This window comes from Lepidochelys kempii, chromosome 4 (assembly GCF_965140285.1).
Source record: "Lepidochelys kempii isolate rLepKem1 chromosome 4, rLepKem1.hap1, whole genome shotgun sequence".
Taxonomy (NCBI): Eukaryota; Metazoa; Chordata; order Testudines; family Cheloniidae; genus Lepidochelys; species Lepidochelys kempii.
Window position 1 is genome coordinate 88,169,769 of NC_136383.1, and position 20,329 is coordinate 88,190,097.

Consider the following 20,329-nt stretch of genomic DNA (forward strand, 5'->3'; position numbering starts at 1 on the left):
TGGGTAAACTATCATGATAACTCTTTCTTGCCTGGAGACTTGAGAGGATTTAGATCTGAGCCTGACAGTGGTGATACTCATTGCAGGACAAAATGATTTTTCCTTGTATTCCCAAGAGCCACAGCCACTCCAGAAAACAGGTTGGGGGAGCAACTAGCTCTGCGTATAGGTCCAGAGAGTATCTGAGAGAAGTTTAGGATATACTAGTAAGGAGAAGAGATTTGGGGCCATTGCATGGATGTTGAAGTCCCCAAGGACAGTAAGTCTTGGGAATGTCTTCATCATGTCCAACAGAGACTCAGAGACTCTAGGAAATCTTTGCTTTTCTGCGTGTCTAGAGTGGAAGTACATATTAGATTTCTCTATAAATTAACAAAGCACTTGGCTCCTCTCAAACAACTTTGACTCCAGGTGGCATTTCTTGCATTTGAGACTCAACTACTTACATATCCCTCCTTAGTTGTCTCTTTCCTCAGATGAACAGTCTCAATATTTTTAATCTCTCTTCATATGGAAGCTGTTCCATATCCCTAATTATTTTTGTTGCCCTTTTGGGTAATTTTTCCAATTCTCTTTTTTGAGATGGGCAACCAGAACTGCATGCAGTATTCAAGGTGCGGGCATACCATGGATTTATATAGTGGCATTATGATATTTTCTGTCTTATTATCTATCCTATTATCTGTCTTCCTAATGTTTTCTAACATTGTTAGCCCCCCTGCCTTTTTTTCCCCCTCATACTGCCACTGCACACTGAGCAGACGTTTTTACAAAACTAACCATGACTCCAAAATCTCTTTCTTGAGTAATAACAGCTAATGTAGGGCCCCTTCATTTTGTATATAGAGTTGGGATGTTTTCCAGTGTGCATAACTTTGCATTTATCAACACTGAATTTCATCTGCCGTTTTGTTCCGCATTCATGCATCTGATGAAGTGGGTTTTAGCGCACAAAAGCTTATGCTGAAATACATTTGTTAGTCTTTAAGGTGCCACAAGGACTCCTTGTTATTTTTGCTGATACAGACTAACACGGCTACCATTCTGAAGATCTCTTTGTAACTTTTCACAGTCAGCTTTAAATTTAACTTTCTTGAGTAATTTTGTGTCATCTGCAAACTTTGCCACCTCATTGTTTATGCTTTTTTCCAGATCATTTATGAATATGTTGAACACCATAGATCCCTGGGGGACCCTTACATTTACCATGCTCTACTGTGAACACTGGATATTTATTCCTACCCTTCATTTCCTATCTTTTAACCAGTTATTGATCCATTAGAGGACCTTCCCTCTTGTCCCATGACTGCCTACTCTGCTTAAGAGCCTTTGGAGAGGGACCTTGTCAAGGGTTTTCTTAAAGTCCAAGTATACATATAGGAATGCAGATTCCAATTGCAGAAATGAGTCAGCGCCAGTGGCAGACTGACACATGGGCCCACAGGGCCCGTGCCCAGGGGCCTCAGTAGTACTGGAACCTGTGTAGATGGGGAGAGGGCCACCAGTGCTGGGACTGTGGCCCTGTCCCTGCTCCTCCTCTTCCCCCTAAGGCCCCACACCTCCTGGCCAAGCCAGAGGCTGGAGCCAGGCATGGTAGGAGATGCCCAGGAAGCCCAGGCCACTGTGGGGCACCCCAGACCCTCCACCTGCCCTGGGTGGGGAGTCAGAGGGCCAAGAGCAGCCCCCAGCCCATGTCCCGGCTCACCCAGGGCAGGTGGAGGGTCTGGGGCTCCACTCAGGGACCAGGCTCTCTGGGTGGTTAAGAACATAAGAGCGGCCATACTGGATCAGACCAATGGTCCATCTACCCCAGTATCCTGTCTTCCAACAGTGGCCAATGCCAGGTGCCCCAGAGGGAATGAACAGAACAGGTAATCATCAAGTGATCCATCCCCTGTCACCCATTCCCAGCTTCTGAAAAACAGAGGCTAGGGACATCATCCCTGCCCATCCTGGCTGACAGCCATTGATAGAACTAGATACATTCATGGAGGATAGATCCTTTTTGAATCCTGTTATAGTTTTGGCTTTCACAATATCCTCTGACAAAGTCTTTCACAGACTGACTGTGTGTTGTCTTTTAGCATCTTAGGGGTAGAGGAAGAGCAGGGGGCAGGGCTCCGTGGTGAGGGCTCCCACCAGGAAGAGGCTGGCTCCACTTACAGGGGCTGCGCTTATCAGCTCCCTCCCTGCAAAGCGCAGCCACTGTCACTCCTGGTTGCTCATGTTAAAAAGTGGGTGGGTATCTCCTACCCACCCCCAGTTTCAGAGCTCACAGGCCCGCAGGGGGCCCAAATGTTTTTTGTGCCCAGTGCCCCAGTAAATCTTAATCCACCTTTGGTCAGCCTAGGGTGTTTGCACAGATTGTAGAGATGGGTCGGGGGGGGGTGTGCACGTGGGGGGGCCGTGGGGTTGCAAAGGTTAACCGTTACAGGAAGAAGAAAAGGAGTACTTGTGGCACCTTAGAGACTAACCAATTTATTTGAGCATGAGCTTTCGTGAGCTACAGCTCACTTCATCGGATGCAGACAGTATGCATCCGATGAAGTGAGCTGTAGCTCAGGAAAGCTTATGCTCAAATGGGTTAGTCTCTAAGGTGCCACAAGTACTCCTTTTCTTTTTGCAAATACAGACTAACACGGCTGTTACTCTGAAACCTGTCCTTACAGGAAGGATATATGTAAGAGGTCAGCATGGAGACATCCCAGGGAGGCCTGGGGGTGGGAGGGTGGCTCGCTGCAGCTGCGGTCTCAGGTAGAGGCCGGGTGGGAGTGGACGCAGATGCGCTAGATACAGAGAGCGGGAAGGATGAGAGCGGGCCGGGCACAGCTCAGATCGGGGCACAGGTCGCACGGTGGGAACAGGTGGTCGAAGGGAGACGTGGACACAGACGCAGTCACTCCTAGGAGGGGCAGGCGGGGCGGACACCTCTCAGGGAGGGGCGCACAGGGTTTGGGGAGCCGGCAAGGCGCTGTGGGGGCGCAGGAAGGGGAACTGGGCCCCACCATCGCTGTCCGGGGTAATGCCGGGAGGGTCGGTAACACCCGGCGCCACGGGACCGCCCAGGCCCGGTCCTGCCGCTAAGCGACGCCGAGTCCCTGGAGCCCCGGGCCACCCCTCACCAGACCCGGGCACCGGAACCCCCCGGCCCCGGGAGCTCCCAGCCCTCCCGCACCTGACATCAGTGTCATCAACGTCACCATAGCAACAGACTGCAACCCCCCTCCCCCGCAGGACTCGGCCCTTCCTTCCCGGAAAGTGGCGCAAGCGAAGACCCGGGGGCTCCTAACGAACCTCGCCCACGATCTCGCGGGCGAGGGACACTCACCGGGGACTCCGGCTCCGCAGGCCTCGGCGCCGGCAGCTGGGCCGAACCAGCGGTTTGAAAATGGCGCGCGGAGGAAGGTCCGCTTCCGCCCCGTCACCCCAGCAACCGGACAAGCGCGAGCTCCACCACGTTCCGCACCAACCGCCGCAGTGCAAAAGTTACAGCGAGCCACCCCTAGCGGCCCCGTGGCTCCCAGCAGCCTCCGCGCGGAGCAGGCTCCCAGCAGCCTCTCCTCCGTTGTGCCTGCCTAGAGTGCCTGCCTGCCCGCGTCAGCGCGGGGTCTCCCGGGTACCCTAAGAATCCGGGCGGGCTGGAGCTGGAGGCGGGCCCGGCGGCTGCTTCCTCCACCGGTGCGCAGTCCCAGGGCGGCCCGTGCTGAGAGAGAAACCCTCCGCTCCGGACCGCATTAGGCAGCAAGGCAAGGGCGCAGCCCCTGTAGCCTGTTTTGTCTTTGCAAGTCGTCTTAGCCGTGGAGGCGCCGTCCGTCTGCGTCACCTACCTCCAGCACGTCCGCTGCCCCCAAGTGGCACCCGCTGTTCCTGATCAGTTTCGATGCTGGAATGTGAGAGATCAGCGGAAAACCCCTGCCCCAAAGTCACGGCTCCCGCCTGTTTCTGGAATTGCCCAATTTCTAGTATTTCCAGCCCCAAGTAGTCGAAAGTCATGAGTCAGGCCGCAGAAAATCCTGAGTGGCTTAAAAATCACGGGCCTTTAAAAATAATAGAATAAAAGAACCCAGTGGGTGCTTTCTGTTTTCCTTCCGGTTCTTGATCCTTTGCAAGCAGGTCCCATTTTCAAGATTTTCTCTGCAAGCCCAAGAAGTACTCTTTTATTTAATAAATACAAAAATAAATAACCTGAGATTCTCATGACTTTGGGAGATGGGACTTTAAGATGATCAGCAAGTATTGCAAGGTCTGTGATAAAATTGTGAAAGTTAGGAACACTAATTTTTCTGATCGCTAGAAATCTTACGAACCAATTGTTTGGCACAGGCGGAAGATGGTAACCAGTACCAACTGACAACTCATATCAACACTGCTCTTATTACTACAAAGGTTAGAAGTGCTGTGGTAATTGTCAGTCTTTTTATGCCTTTAAAGTGTATGCTATGTAAGCTGAAAACAAGCATTATGACTTCAGTTCTGGTAGCTGGCATCAACATTTGTTCACACCATCTCTCACATAGGGCAAATGGAATCAAATCTACCAAGTAAGAATCACTGTTTTGTAGAGCAGCAAGCATGCTGTTAGCACTCAGTACATAATTAATACATTATTAGACAGCATAAGTGACTGGGTGGGAGGGATAGCTCAGTGGTTTGAGCATTGACCTCCTAAACCCAGGGTTGTGAGTTCAATCCTTGAAGGGGTAATTTAGGGATGTGGGGCAATTTTGGGGATTGGCCCTGCTTTGACCAGGGGGTCAGACTAGGTGACCTCCTGAGGTCTCTTCCAACCCTGATAGTCTATGATTCTATGACTTTGTTTTAGGCTAAATTATCATTAGTTTGTTACTTAAATAGAGTTAAAGAAAAGTAACTACAATTGATTAGGGACTTCAGATTGTTTCCTGATCCCATTGTACTTATTTTCTCTCTCATATTCATCAACATCCCAGTGAACTTCATAAAAAAAAACCCTTTAATTTAGATGACTTTTTGATATTAACAGGTAACACTAAACATCCTTCTCTACTAAACCCATTAGATCAGTGAGCCATAAACGGACAGAAGATGTATCTGGTTTAATCCTATGAATTTGCTACAGCTCCGGAAAGAAAAATATTCTTAAAGTGGACAAATGCCTAAATTTAATCATCTCAAAGATTTGGGGGAAAAAAATAATTTACTTTTCTTTAGAACACAGGTCTTTTCTATACAATCACTTCCATTTTATTACTTCACCTTGAAATTCAAGCAGCACAAGTGATCTTGAATGAGTACGGTAAAACCTGGCTTAGAGACCACCTCTGAAGAGAGACCACATGACAAGCAACTTCTTGCACAGGCCACAGAACACCACTGCTTCTCTGGTGTGCAAACCTTTGAAGACAGACCACCTCTTATAGAGACCACTTTTGCTAACTCCCATGAGTTTTACTGTAGTTTGAACCTTTATAAGGACCCAATCTACAGGGCAGTATTGATGGTACTATTTCTAAAATTGAGATTTCAGAAATAAGCAAGAAGTGCAAATTAGTTTTGTGATACAGGACAGGATTAGAGGTGGAGCCTCTATATAACAAAGTTCTAGGGAGCCACAAGGAGGGGTTTGTCAAAAAGTAAAATTAAAACTAAGATGATTAGAATTCTTTAATTCCTGGAGAATAATTATGTCACTGCCTTTTTAAAACTGGATTAACAATTGTTTGGTTCTTCATAATTTCAGGCACCCCTTGCATCTCAGAGAGAAGACTTGTGGCTGAAAAAGATACTACAGTATATCCACTTTTTCCTCTTGGAAGGAGGAAATATAAAACCTTTTTGAATCTTATATGCTATGTTTCAATGGGAGCAGAAGTTGAGTTAAATATTTTTGAAGACTTATGAATTGAAGATACTGTATTGGGAACTGGGGGTAAAACTTTCAGAAGTGCCTATGTCCCTTTTGGAAACTTTAACCTGTGTATATGCCTTTCTCACTATTTACATTCCACTAGACTTGCTGAAGTTTGATGGGTAATGTTTTGTTTTTAAGAATGCAGACTAGGCCAAACCCAAGGAAGAGAGAGAAAATCTAAAGAACATGTCTGATGTATGAGATGATTGTACTAAAATACTGCACCTAGCACTGGGTACTTTAGTTCTAGAGACCTGTCGAACTGGATTGGTTTAAAAAAAAAAAATGGGGAAAGATGGTTGGAAGAATAGTGCAATTGGCTTGTAAGAAAAGATTAAATGAGCTAAATATGAGTTTGGCAAAGTTATGAGTAAGGTGGAGACATTCAGTTCAAGCATTTGAAGATTGTAAACTTGAAGGAATGCTTTTTAATGAGGTATTATTAAGTATAGTGGCAAGAAATCAAATAAGTTTAAATTGAGTATCATTGAGCTTTTTTTTAAAAAGAAAAAAAGATGCCTTTTGATCCAGAATCAGTAGTTTTAATATGCTTTAATTGCTTTTCCTCAACAGTTTTTTCATGTTTAAACTTTGTTACAGGGCACTCATTCAGCAGTTATGTATATTGCATTTGGAATTTGTCACTTTTTTAATCTTGACTCAGATTAATGTTTTTGAATTCTCTGAATTATAGTAGTTGCAGCCTCAGTAGTTATGGTTGTAAAATAGTTTCCAGTCTATAATCTGTATCTTTTCACATGTGCAGAACACTCATCTTGCGGGCTAATATTTCCCATGTGTGTTCTTAAAAAAAAAAAAATCTGCCCTTGGGGCAAATTTTGAAATATGTCCCTTTTCTTTGTGGTGTTATCCCATTTTCCACATCTACAGTATCACCTTCATGACAACTCTGTCATCTTTAGACGTTTTCCCACAGTTCCTTTTGAAGTTCTGACATCAGTATAATTTATGGGCGGACCCTCTAGTTTCACCCACGCAGTAGTTGGGGTGAAACTGGATGCAGTATTAAAGTTGTGTGATTTATCTTTGATCAAGAATCCTGAGCAAGCTTATTTGCGGACCATGGTCAGAAAGCAATTTATTATTGGTCCGTTAAAATGTCTCTAACACAAGAAATATCTTAGTGAAACCAATGCTCAGAAATTTCAGTAGAAGTTCCTGCCGTATCTGCATGCAAGTACATGAATTCAAAAATGGAGATCTGTTCAGATGGTTTCTTTGGAGAAGTTTTCCTTGATAAATGGAATAAGTTATTGAAGATTTATTGTTTGTATTTGATACGTACCATTAAATATACAGTTGTGCAATGTGGACAAGGTAGTTGTGACGATTCCTCCCATAAGGCTTTATGGAAATATGCTTATGAATGTATGCTACATATGCCGTGTAACATATCTCTGTATAAGTTATGATCTACTGAATCTATTAATCCTATTTGTATGCATGTATCATTTTTGTATTCAAAGTTATGAATATTGACTGTGTACTGGCCTGATTTCTAAGTAGCCTTAGTAGAGTATTTGGTCAGCTTCTTGAGAAAGGAATGTGCAAATTAGGTGCCCAATCAAGAAACACTTAAAGGACAATGAATCTTGTAAGGCTCCAATCCACATAAGAAGTCTTTCAAGGAGGGAGGACTTTCAAGAAAGCATGTGAACCAAGGCTGCTAACTGTAAGTTCTGAGTCATGCATGGACATGTGACTTGCCCATGTGACTCCAAAACTCCATCTTGGAGTTGGACTTTGCATAGGAGAGAGGAGGGGGTCTCCACCCCCAAGAGAAAGTTTATTTAAAGCCTGAGGAGACCCCCTCCATTTTGTCTTCAGCTGGCTAAAGAGATAGCCTCTCCACCCCCAAGGATACCGAAAGAAACTGGAACAAAGGACAGTAACTACAGGGGGTGTGATTGATTGCTACACCCAGACTAGAAGGAGACTAGTCTGTAAAAAGAAGCTTACTGGGTGAGGTTTTTATCTGTATTCAGTTTTATTACTGTACTAGTCTTAGACTTGTGGGTTTTATTTTATTTTGCTTGGTAATTCACTTTGTTTTGACTGTTACTACGTGGAACCACTTAAATCCTACTTTCTGTATTTAATAAGTAAAAAGTGATTTTATTAATTAACCCAGAGTATGTATTAATACCTAAGGGGAGGGGGGGCAAACAGCTGTGCATCTCTCTATCAGTGTTATAGAGGGCATCTGAGTGTTAAAGACAGGAGCACTTCTTAAGTTGCTTGCAGTTAAGTCTGCAGCTTTGGGGCACGTGGTTCAGACCCTGGGTCTGTGTTGAAGCAGACTGGCGTGTTTGGCTCAGCAAGACAGGGCGCTGGAGTCCCAAGCTGGCAGGGAAAGCAGGGGTAGAAGTAATCTTGGAACGTGAGTTGGCAACCCCAAGCGAGTTTCTGTGATCCCAACCCGTCATAGTAGTATTACAGTGCAAACAAAGAATTTTCAAAAATAGGTGCCTAATGTTAGCCTTTCAAGTCCATACTTGGGGACCTAAACAAATGGCCTTGTTTTCAAAGTGACTGCCATCCAGAAGCTCCCATGTGGATACCTAAATACGAACTTGAGAACCTTGCAGTTTTGAAAATCTTTGCCCTTAAGATTTTGGAATTCATGCATTTTAAAAAAAAAGTTTTAGCTGTTTTTATGGTACTGTAGTAGCGCAGACTTTCTGCTTAATGTATGACTGAAGTTCAATCATGCTCTAGTAAATCCAATAAAACAGTAAATGTATGCTTAAAGGAAAATTATGTATTGTTTTCTGTCTTGTCTTGGGTACCTCATTTTGGACTTAAGATATTGCTGTTTTTGAGGTGAACAACTGAAGAATTAATGAATACTCTAGAACAAGAAGTTTATAGGACATCATATTTGAAAGATTATTTTTACTTAAGATCAGAAGAGTTACAGCTACAGACAGTGACATTAATTCTCAAAACATGAATTTAGTTAGTACTTTCATTGACGAACTCCACATCTATATATTACAGCTTGAGGCAGAAAAAACCTAATTCTGTACAATCTTTTTAATGGTTACATAATTACCAGCATGCACAGTAGTAGTGTGAAGTCAGATGACTGTAGTGTCCTTTCAAGGTGCTAAGAATATACAAAGGTAATTGCTGTTAGCAAGAAAGAGTTACAATTGTAAAAAAAACAGGGCACCAGTGGGAGAAAAATTAAATATTAAGTGTTTCATGAATTTAATGCTTTAAAACAGTGCTTCAACTGGGCAGGAAAGCAACACTGCTATTTAGGCATTTCATTCTGCATTGAAATATATCCCAAGATGGAAATATGACTAGACATTTATAGAACATTTAAGAATACATATGCTTCTTATTCCATCTTCTTAAAGCAAGTAACATTCATAGTACTTGATATTTTTCAAGCCTTTTCCCCTTGTAGAAGTTAGTGAGACTGTGCAATACTGGAGCAGTAGTCTAAGATGTCCTGGATAGTGAATTCCATGGTAACACCTGATCCAGGATAGCAACGAGCTATCAAGCCTTCGAAGTGTTTGTACTGGCGTATAAACTCATCTTGCATAGAATGCCATACAACCTGCCAAAGGAGGAATACAAACAAAAGTAAGTGACATTTTATTAAGACAAAATTCAGAAAAACAAGATTTTTGTTGCACAGAATTTCTGTAAGTCACCTTCTATGAACATTTATACAACTTCTACCAAGTCAAAATTACGAAGTAAAAGAAATTTTTGGGTTGTTTTTAAAAAATATTACATTGTGCTTTGTCTGTGCTAAATTGATAAAGGTTTAAATACAAAAATCTCGTGTAACTAACTGAGCAAAGAGGGTGAGATTTTACAAAATCCTCAGTACAGTGGCCTAATTCTGCTCCCTCTATAGTCAATGAAAGTTTTACTACTTATTTCAATGGGAACAAAATTAGGCTATCACTGACCACTTTTTTAAATCCCACTCATAGCACTGGAAGAGAATGCACTGAAAGTATTATTCTGCGCCAAAACATATGTATAGGAATAGACACATTTCCAGATCACACAAGTGGTCCATATAGTCTGATATACTATCTCCCACACTGGCCAGCACCAGACGTTTCAAGCTTGCAAGAAACCTAATAATGGACAATTATGGCATACTCTAAGGGAAGTTTCATCCTAACTCCTGTTAGTGGTTGATTCAGTTTGTCAAAAGGAATTGAGGCAATTGGGGGTGAATACCCCTTTAACAAAACTCAACCCTCAAAACATTCCATTTTGAGGGACTCACGCAGGGCTCCAAAAAAACACTGATTTTCAGAAGAGTCCTGAAGCTCAAGGCGCTTCCCCCAAGTGGGAGTATGCAGAAACAACCCCCCAAAAGAAAGTTATGATGGCAAGGTACTAATTTACTGATGACATACTTCCCAGAATACAGAGCTGTAGTTTACATAGCATTCTTTTGGTGCAAGTGAAGATGCTAATATTCTCTCATTCCTGTGAAGTTTCATTTTAGAGAAGCAGACTAAAGGCTATTCTACAAAGTAGTAGAATGTTTGTACAGGCATTAAAACAATCGGAGATGTCAGATTATTCTTTATACAAATCAGATAGTTTTACCTGAAGTAAGTTTTCTTCTTCACAAAGATGTTTGTCCACCTTCTTATAGAGATTATCCAATCCCTTCTTCACTTCCTTACCAGGATATTCCTTTATAACTTTGCGAAGCTCTTGTTTATTGAAAGCCAGTTGGTAACTTACTTCCTCTTCTCTTATGCCCTGTGCCACACGAGCTTCAACACCCTCAAAGAAATGCTAAAATACAATTATAGTATTAATATAATCATAAATGTAGGGTAGTATATGTAAGTGTCAGAATACTGATCTGATGGCACATCTTGTTTTCACATGACAAAAAACCTGAATCAAAGAAACAATATAAATTTACATTAGCTAAGGATCTGGTTCCACCCCACTAAACAGAACAGCGTCCGCCACCACCGCACTAGAGCACTGGTTAAGTATTAACTCAGAAGGAAAAGTGTAACCACTTCTTGTAGCACCAGGGTTTTCCCTTGAAGTCTTCTGTCAAGTGCTGAGCCAGCCTAAAACTAACAAGATCATAGCCTGAAGAGAGATAGCAGTAGAGCCCTGGATGTCTAAAGCACAAAAAATAAAAGGCAATAGTGATGCATATGAACATGAGATCCTAAAATATGTATTCCTGAGAGGAGTGGGCCTACAAAAATGTATGTAGGGAACTTCATAGTTTAACTCACATTAGGTGACAAACAAGGATTTTAGATTTTTTAATATATCTATATATAAAGACATTTTATTAGGAGTAATTTCTCAACCATAAAAATTCATAATTTCCTAAAAAAATATAAAAACGACAATCCTAATTATAGCAAAAACATAATTAACAGTATCAAATATATTTGATATGCACAGCTGATATATCTTACAAGTCTCACTATGTTATCCAATTGAATAGCTCAGCTTAAAGCAAAATGTGCTGCCATATATATGGATCTGGTTCTGGCAATTAAAGGCGTATTAGGGTTTTTTTAAAAAGTAGTTTAGAAACAGGGTGATAATGCTTTTACCATTGGAATGGGCAACAGCATCCCCAAGCTCCTAATTAGTGATGAAAGTTAGTGTTGGAAAAGAAACCCTGTCCACACATGAACATTTGGGTAAAAATTCTGCAATATATTAACAGTCAAGGAGATGTTAAAATCATTGTCCTGCGGGGAGATGAGAGCCCTTTGGAAGTCACCTGGGTTGGAAGTTAACAGAACAAGAAATGGCACATCCTCACATGCCTGGAGCTGTAAACTCAAAACGTGCAAATCAGTTTTTGGAGAAAGACAGCTGTATTCTGCATCAGAAATACAAGACCAAAAGATGCTTACATTTAATTTCTCAAGAGGCTGTCCCAATGAGTAGATGACATAAGACTGGAGATGATCAGTGTATTTCTGTTTAGCTTCTTTTTTTTCAGCCTCAAGACATGAGATTTTCAAACGAGAGAGAGTTGCAAAAATATGGTGGAAGTTCTCCATCATGACCACATCCCTGGGTGTTTTCTGGCTTTCATTTGCTACTTTCTCCACTAAAATCAGAATAGTAAAAAGATTCAACACAAACCTCTTTGATAATTAAAATGTCTAAATTATGGAAAAAAGAGAGCTTGTAAGATGAATGAGAAAGAGCCAATTAAAGGAACAATTCCAGAAAAGTGTCTTTGGCTTTCATGTCAAGAAGAGTCATTTGAAAAAATTTTAGAGCTCTTTAATTTTAGAAAGGTCCACAAACTACATTTCTCAAGGCAGATTACCTCCATGGGGAACCATGTGGGATAAAACAAACAAAAGTAAAATTTCCTAGTAAGTTGTATCCTTTTAAGCAGAGATGAGGATTCAAAATGATTACTTTTTTACTTGGCAAGTCTGCCAAAATGATTTCCATTGTTGAATAAGTGAGTACATGAGAATATTCAAAGTAGCACTTCACATTAGTCCTAAGACTACAGACTTCCACTCCTTACATATAGAGTATAGACAGTAATTTTTACATATTTACATAAACCGATATATGATACTTATTTACATGACTGATCCTTTGTTTAGCAAAAAGTGATTTGTATACTTTGTAAACTTCCACAAACATAATTTATTGCCCTTTGAAGATATTTATGCATTGTAGCAAAACTTAAAAAAAAATTATACAAAAAAGTATTTATTCTAGGCTCCTTTTGCTGTTATTGAATATTTTTGTATGGTAATATGAGCTCTATTCTGCATATCCCAACTTTTCTTACCATGAACAATTTTTACTTAGGACATCAGTGTCTATTGCCAAAGTTATCTTGTTCTTCCAGTCTCTCTTTTTAAACAGGACTGCCCATAAAGGTGCCAGACTGATAACCTTGATGATGGAAGCACTCATTTGTCCACAGAACAGGCTAATGCTAATGTATATTTCTACATACTGCCCCATCATTGCTCCTCAACCTAGTTCTAGATCACCACTCTAAGTGTAGTAAAGTCTTTATGTCCATTTATCCATTAGCCTTTCCACTGAAACAATGAGGATGACATTTGTGATAGTAATTTTTGTAGCACGAATTCCTGTGCTCTAGAAAATTAACTGAGACCATCAATTCATTTCAGACACACAATGAATAGTCATTAGGAAAATATCTCGCTGCCAATTTTAGTCTTCCTCTCTTCTATCCAAAGCATGGCAACTACAGGTATCTTTCTAAGCAGCCTTGACCAACAAAACCCCTTACTGCATTCAGTTCAAACTCCTCACTTTATCTCTGCTGTTATTTTGTCTTAGTATCATCATCCTTCCTATCTCTTTTGTCTCTTTTTCCCCACTTGTAGCTTTGTGCTTTCTTTGAGGCTACTCCCAACTGGTTTGGAGCAGTCTGTGCCCTCTTTTCTGCTAAGTATCCTCTCTCTCTCTCCCCCTCCCTCTCTCAAATACCTTTTTAAAAAAGGACAGTTACCTTTTCCGTAACTGGTGTTCTTCGAGATGTGTTGCTCATGTCCATTTAACTTAGGCATGTATGCTCACCACAGGCACTGGTGCCGGACGTTTTTCCCTCAGAAGTATCCATAGGGACCAGCTCTGTTGCCCCCTGGAGTGGTGCACACATGCCAGGGTATATAAGGCGCCACCGGTTCCCCCAACCCTCAGTTTCTTCTTGCCAGAAACTCTGACAGTGGGAAGGGAGGGCGGGTTGTGGAACGGACACGAACACCACATCTTGAAGAACACCAATTACCGAAAAGGTAACTGTCTTTTCTTCTTCGAGTGATTGCTCATGTCCATTCAACTTAGGTGACTCCCAAGCAGCATCCCCCAGAGGTGGGTAGGAGTTCACAAACATGTAGATTGCAATACAGCTCTGCTGAACCTAGTGTCGTACCTGGCCTGCTGAGTGATGGCGTAGTGGGCTGTGAACATGTGCACCAAGGTCCATGTTGTGGCTTGACAGATGTCCTGGATTGGGGAAGTGTGCCAGGAAGGCTGCCAAAGACGCCTGCGCTCTGGTCAAGTGGGCTCTGATGATCGGTGGTGGAGGGACTCCCACCAACTCGTAGCTGGTCCGAATGCAAGAGATGATCCTGTCAGAAATCCTCTGTGTGGACACTGGGAGGCCCTTTATCCTATCAGCTGTAGAGATGAAAAGCTGAGTCGACTTACAGGAAGGTTTTGTCCGATCTAGGTAGAAAACCAGAGCCCTTCTTACATCCAAAACATGAAGGTGCCTGTGACGCTTTGTACCTCAGGGGTACACCTTACACACCCATGTTGATCTTTATAAAATGATTGTGTGGTATCCAATGCAAAGTTTGTCATGTTGGGTGTCTGAGCATGGTTATTATAGTGATGTTATAATTGTTACAGTAGTGTTATAATAATGTTATAGTTTATCATTTCATGTATGTGGTTATGAGGCTGAAAATGTATCCTCATGGCTTAAAATAAGCCCAGGCAAAAATTCTCCAAGAGCAGAGAGGCAGTTCACATCTCATCAGGGCAGGTATGGGACAAACCCAGCCCAGCCTCACAGGAACAAAGGACGCTGGCCTAGGCAGCAACAAAATAATCTGTTAGACTCTCAAGGGAGTCACTCCCTCCTCCTTTGGTCAGTCTGGAACTGCGATGAGGTAATCCTCACCTGACTGTGAAGGGGGGGGGGGGGGGGCAAAGCCAAAAGGAAAGAAAGGACATGATAAAAGGGAAACACATTTGCCATGGTCTCTCTCTCTCTCTTCCACCTATATCTACAGACACCACACCAAGCGACTGAAGCACTGATTAAAGGGGAGAGCCTGGCTGAAGAGCAACCAGACAGCCTGTGAGAAGCATCTAAGTTTGAAACGGCACTGAAAGTGTTAAGATCAGCTTAGAATGCATTTTGCTTTTATTTCATTTGACCAAATCTGACTTATAATCACTTAAAATCTATCTTTATAGTTAATATATCTGTTTGGTTTGAAGCATGTCAGAGACTCACCTTGGGATAACAAGCCTCGTACATATCAATTTCTTTGTTAAATTGACGAACTCATATAAGCTTGCAGCATCCAGCGGGCATAACTGGATACTGCAAGATGGAGGTTGCAAGGGTTGTGTCTGGGACCAGGGATATTGGCTAGTGTCATTCAGTTGCACAATCCAAGGAGCAGCTTACATGCCAGAGGCTGTGTGTGAACAGCCCAAGAGTGGGAGTTCTCACAGCAGAGCAGGATAAGGCTGGCTCCCAGAGTCAAGGATTGGAGTGACCTAGCAGATCACCAGTCCAGATAACACCAGAGGGGAATGTCACAGTGCCTTTCTTCACTATCTCATGCGGCTTAGGGTAGAACACCGGAAGGAAGATGTCCTGGCTCACGTTGAAAGCAGACACCACCTTGGGAAGGAAGGCTGGGTGGGGCCAGAGCTAGACCTTGTCCTTGTAGAAGACCATGTACGGCAGTTCTGAGGTCAGGGCTCACAGCTTGGAGACCCGCCTCGCCAACATCACCTCCACCAGGAAAGCTACCTTCTATGATAGGTGAGACAGGGAGCACGAGTCCAAAGGCTCAAAGGAAGGGCCCATGAGCCTGGACAGAACCAAGCGGAGATCCCACTGGGGCTGGGGACCAGACTTGATAAAGAGTCTCTCGAGGCCTCTAAGGAACCTGATCATCACATCATGGGAGAACACCATCTGTCCCTGGATTGGTACATGAAAGGCTGAAACAGCTGCCAGGTACACCCTGACAGAAGAGTGCGCCAGGCCCTGGTTCCTTTAATGAAGCAGGTAGTCCAAGATGGACTGCACCAAAGAATGCGAAGGGGAGACGCCCCGTTCGGCTGCCCAGCGGGAGAACCTCGTCCACTTTGCCAGGTAGGTCTGCCTAATCAAGGGCTTTCTACTCTCGAGGAGGACCTTCTGGACCCCTTCCGAACAGGCTCGTACATCTGGGTTCAGCCACGCAACATCCATGCTGTGAGGTGGATGGACACAAGGTTGGGATGCAAGAGTTGGCTGTGATCTTGTGACAGCAGGTGTGGTCGGTTCGGCAGGGACCAGGGAGGGATCGCTGACCAGCTTGATAGTGTCCCAAACCAGTCCTGGCGAGGCCACCCCAGAGTGATCATGGTAACTTGCGCCTTGTCTCTCTTGATTTTTGCTAGGACCTTGCTGATGAACAGAATCAGAGGGAACGCGTACATCAGGCTTCCTGCCCATGGCAGGAGGAAGGCATCGGAGAGGGAGCCCTTGTCCAGGCCCCATCAGGAGCAAAACCTGTGGCACCTTCTGTTCTGCCTGGTGGCAAACAAATCTACTGGGGGAGTTCCCCATCTCTGGGAGATCATGCCGGCTACTTCCGGGTGGAGCACCCACTCGTGGTAAAAGGAGAAGTCCCTGCTTCGGTGATCTGCTAGTGTGTTCCTGGCACCTGGAAGGTGACATGCTTCTAGATAGATTCCATAGTCGATGCTGAAGTCCCAAAGACGGAGTGCCTCTTGGCAGAGGGCCGAGGATTGTGTTCCACCTTGTTTGCTGATGTAGAACATCGAGGCTGTGTTGTCCCTGAGAACTCTGACCACTCTTCCTGACATGTGAGGTAGGAAGACCATGCACGCTCTGTGCACCACCCTGAACCTCTTTGATGTTTATGTGTAGCGTCAGTTCCTCTGGGGACCACATACCTTGGGTCTGGAGGGTGCCAAGGTGCACCCCCCAGCCGAGAGCTGAGGCTTCCAAAACCAACTTGACTGACTGCGGAGTGCTGACGAAGGGAACTCCTTCCAGAACTTTTCTGGGGTCAGTCCACCAACACAGCGAGGTATCATCGCGGGGATGATGACAACCTTCTTCTTGACTGGGAGTAGACCATCACCAGCCATTGCTGCAGAGATCACATCCGGAGCCTGGCATGACACACCACATATGTGCACGCTGCCATGTGACCTAGGAGGCACAGGCAAACCCTGGCCGTAGTAAAGGGAAACTCGGAGACTTCCATGAGATCCATCAGTGCCCTTAATCTCTCCAGCAGCAGGAACGCCCTGGCACAGGTCAAGTCGAGCACCGCTCCGATGAACTTTATCCTCTGTACCGGAACTAACGTGGATTTTTTTGTCGTTCACCAACAGGCCAAGGCAATGGCAAGTGACTAACAGCATCACGACATCTCTTTGGACCTGGGACCTGGCTCTGCCCTTGACTAGCCAGTCATCGAGGTATGGGTAGATCTAGGCACCCACCACTGACATACACTTGGTAAATATCCATGCTGTTGCTAAGCCAAATGGGAAGACCGCAAACTGATAGTGGTTGGGACCTACCATAAACTGGAGGAAGTGTCTGTGTCCCTTGAAGATGGGGATGTGAAAGTACGCATCTTTCAGATCCAGGGCAGCATACCAGTCTCCCGGATCCAGGGAAGGGACAATGGAGGCCAAGGAGACCGTGAAGAACTTCAGCTTTGCTAGGAAGTGATTTGGGTCTCGCAGGTCCAGGATAGGTCGTAGACCACCTTAGGATTAAAATGTAGCAGGAATAGAACCTCTTGTTCCTGAACTCTGGAGAAACAATCTCCACCACACCTACCTGCAGTAACCCCTCTACCTCCTGCACGAGGAGACTCTCGTGAGAAGGATCGCTGAAGAGGGACGGGGAGGGAGGGTGGGAAGGAGGGGTAGAAAGCAACATACAGGCCCAGCGTTTTAAGGGTCGTGCAGGAGTCCTTTAGGCCATGGAGCTTATTGTCCGTCTGTTCCGCAAACAGGGCTTGGCCATCGAAGGGAAGGTTTTGCATTGAGTGCTGAGCTTCCGTGGACAAGCCAAAGAGTAGCAGCCAGGATGCCCAGTGCATGGTGACGGCTAAGGCCATGGTTCGGGTGGCAGCGTCCACTGCATCCGACGCCGCCTGGAGCGTTGCCCTGTCCGCAGTCGTGCCCTCCTCCATAATAGCCCGGAACTCCTTCCTACAAGCCTCAGAAAGAGAGCCCTCAAACTTGGACATGGTTTGCTACATGTTAAAAACACAGCATCCCAGGAGGGCTTGATGGTTGGCCACCCTCAACTGGAGGCTAGAGGACGAATAAAGCTTATGCCCAAACAAATCTAGTCTCTTGGAGTCTTTGTTCTTAGGGGTAACTCCGGGTTGACCTTGTCACTCCCTGTGGTTAACCGCTTCTACCACTTGGGAGTTGGGAGCAGGATGGGTGTACAGGTACTCGTGGCCTTTGGATAGCACGAAGTACATGAGCTCCGCCCTCTTGGAGATAGGTGGCAGTGAGGAGGGAGTTTGGGTCCTCCACAACCATTGGTGGCCCGGTGGCTTGCTCCCCTGGTCCCTCTTGGACCCCCACACGTTCCATGGGTACCACGCTGCCAACCACTGTGCCTGTGACCACGGGACCAGTTTTGGTGCAGACAATGTAGCCGGTACCGCCAATAACAAAGCTTATCCCGCTGTCAGCAAACCTCATTCTGAATCAGGGCTGGATCCTGAGCGGTCACTCCCAGGTGACCAGGACGGAGCAGACTAGTGGCTCTGTACCAGCCGTTGCTGGTCATTCCGCCTGGAGTCCGATCTAGAGCGGGGTCGTAGGGACCAGTGGTGCTCGACAGATCCATGACAGCTTGGAGCCAGCGATCTACATCTTGCACTTGACAAGCACTACTAGGATGAGAAGCGGGACTGGGAGTCGGAGAGGGCCCAGTGCCGGGAAGCGCCTGCACATGGTGATGCCCTCCTAGGGGATCGGTGACGGTCCAAGGAATGGTACCATTGATCCCGACGGGTCCCTGGAGTGGTACTTCTGCCGACTGTGCATGCCTCCAAAGGTCTGCGCCCGGTGGTCAGCGAGCTGCACCTCAAGCCTCTCTGCTCATGTCCAAGGATCCAATAGGGCAGCGCAGCAATGGGGGAATGGTGGAGTGGGAACCGTGGCGGTCCGAATGTGGGTTTACCCTGTGACCGGGGAACCACAGGAGCCAGTGTGGGCGGCTATGGATACTGCTGAGGGAAAAACTTCCGGCACCGGTGCATGTGGCGAACACACACACCTAAGCTGAATGGACAGCAATCACTTGAAGAAGAATGCACTTCGGTGAATCCTTTCTATCCTGATGATCTCACCAATGTTACCGCCACATCTCAGTATTTAATTGCAGTCTCCAAGCTCCTTCTTTACAGCCTTTAAGAAGGTGAATATTTTTGTTTTTAAAAGCTTTTAGTAGCTTCATTCAGTAACAGAATATATATACAGATATAGAAGTTAAAAATTCATATACAGTTTAAGACAAAATATTGAATATTTGTCTCCTACCTCCCATGCAGAACCCTGAACACTGGTCATAGCAGGGAAATTACTTTTCAAATAGTCTGCTTTAAGCATTAAAAATGTACCTATGTTTTAAGTTCACTTAACACATACTATTATGTTACTGATTTCAGTCATTAACATTTTTTTAAAATGATGATGCCCAAAATTTCAGTCCAGGTTTGGCGTCAAAGGCTTATAACAAGATGTTTTTTTATAGTAGCAAATGCTCTTTTCAAATTTTTGGGACTAGATGCCCAATAGTGCTGGCATCTGGATCGGTCTATGGTGGGAAATATGCTTAATCTGCAGAATAAATATTTTCTACCAAATTGCTGTTCTGCATTCTCCACTGGCCAGTTTATGGAAAGCTATTATTGTTAGTTTCAGGGGGACTATATTTTCTGCCCTCCCAAACAGAGAGAAAAAGTACATCAAGTAGACAAAGAGTGAGTTTGTGGAAGTATGCGAGCACTGCAATAGACCTTACCATTGATGAAAACACTTCTTATAAGTTTTATGTAAGCTTTATCTAAATCTCCTCGACGCTCTGCATTTTTGAAAATAGATTCAGCCAGTGCTGCAAATTCTTCAAATTCAGCAACAAATGTAAGGATCCCAACTTTACTCTTCTTTGATATCTTTACCTCCTCCATCTGTTTTATTTGATTACTCTTAAGTTAAAAACAAAAAGGTTAATTAGTCCACAATATTTTTTCTGAAACTTGGCCTGAGAAAAGAAATGAGAAAAATACTCAGACACATTGAAAAAAATCAGTAAGTTCATTCACACAAGACTTGAATAATTTTCCTTTTACCTTTATGATATGTTTTTAAGTCTTTTTACCCAAACAAACCTTTAATAAATCAGAGTGACGCACTAAGAAGGAATTTATGAGTATACCAAATCTTTGCGCTTTTATTTTCCTTCCTTTTCGTTTACCTTTTCAGCTTGGAAAAGAGACGGCTAAGGGGAGATATGACTCAGGTCTATAAAATCATGACTGGTATAGAGAAAGTAGATTAGGAAGTGTTGTTTACTACTTCTCATAACACAAGAACTAGGGGTCACCAAATGAAATCAATAGGCAGCAG

General features: G+C 44.2%; 2 protein-coding genes and 1 long non-coding RNA gene across 17 annotated transcripts in view; 1 reads left to right on the forward strand and 2 right to left on the reverse strand.

Annotated features, from left to right (window-relative positions):
• The window catches only part of CEP135 (centrosomal protein 135), a 107,823-nt gene extending 103,841 nt beyond the window's left edge, over positions 1-3,982 (reverse strand). For 2 of the 4 annotated variants that reach the window (XM_078852530.1, XM_073341979.2), the window contains exon 1: positions 3,329-3,981. The gene's annotated coding sequence lies outside the window, so the exon portion shown is untranslated. Of the gene's footprint in view, positions 1-3,328 lie in introns of all 4 variants that reach the window. The other 2 variants (XM_073341984.2, XM_073341981.1) reach the window with 2 other exon arrangements.
• LOC140910613 (uncharacterized) overlaps positions 3,376-20,329 on the forward strand; it is a 46,655-nt gene continuing 29,701 nt past the window's right edge. For 4 of the 5 annotated variants that reach the window (XR_012158669.2, XR_012158668.2, XR_013635719.1 and 1 more), the window contains exons 1-2: positions 3,376-4,386; positions 5,720-9,511. This is a non-coding gene — a long non-coding RNA (uncharacterized LOC140910613). Of the gene's footprint in view, positions 4,402-5,719; positions 9,512-20,329 lie in introns of all 5 variants that reach the window. The other variant, XR_012158671.2, reaches the window with a different exon arrangement.
• The window catches only part of EXOC1 (exocyst complex component 1), a 56,781-nt gene continuing 45,243 nt past the window's right edge, over positions 8,792-20,329 (reverse strand). For 7 of the 8 annotated variants that reach the window (XM_073341991.1, XM_073341989.1, XM_073341986.1 and 4 more), the window contains 4 exons: positions 19,725-19,908; positions 11,803-12,002; positions 10,505-10,699; positions 8,792-9,485 (listed from right to left, as the gene is read on the reverse strand). In XM_073341991.1, the coding sequence (XP_073198092.1) occupies positions 9,333-9,485; positions 10,505-10,699; positions 11,803-12,002; positions 19,725-19,908 (732 nt within the window). In that variant the 3' untranslated portion in view covers positions 8,792-9,332. Of the gene's footprint in view, positions 9,486-10,504; positions 10,700-11,802; positions 12,003-19,724; positions 19,909-20,329 lie in introns of those variants that run through there. The other variant, XM_073341992.2, reaches the window with a different exon arrangement.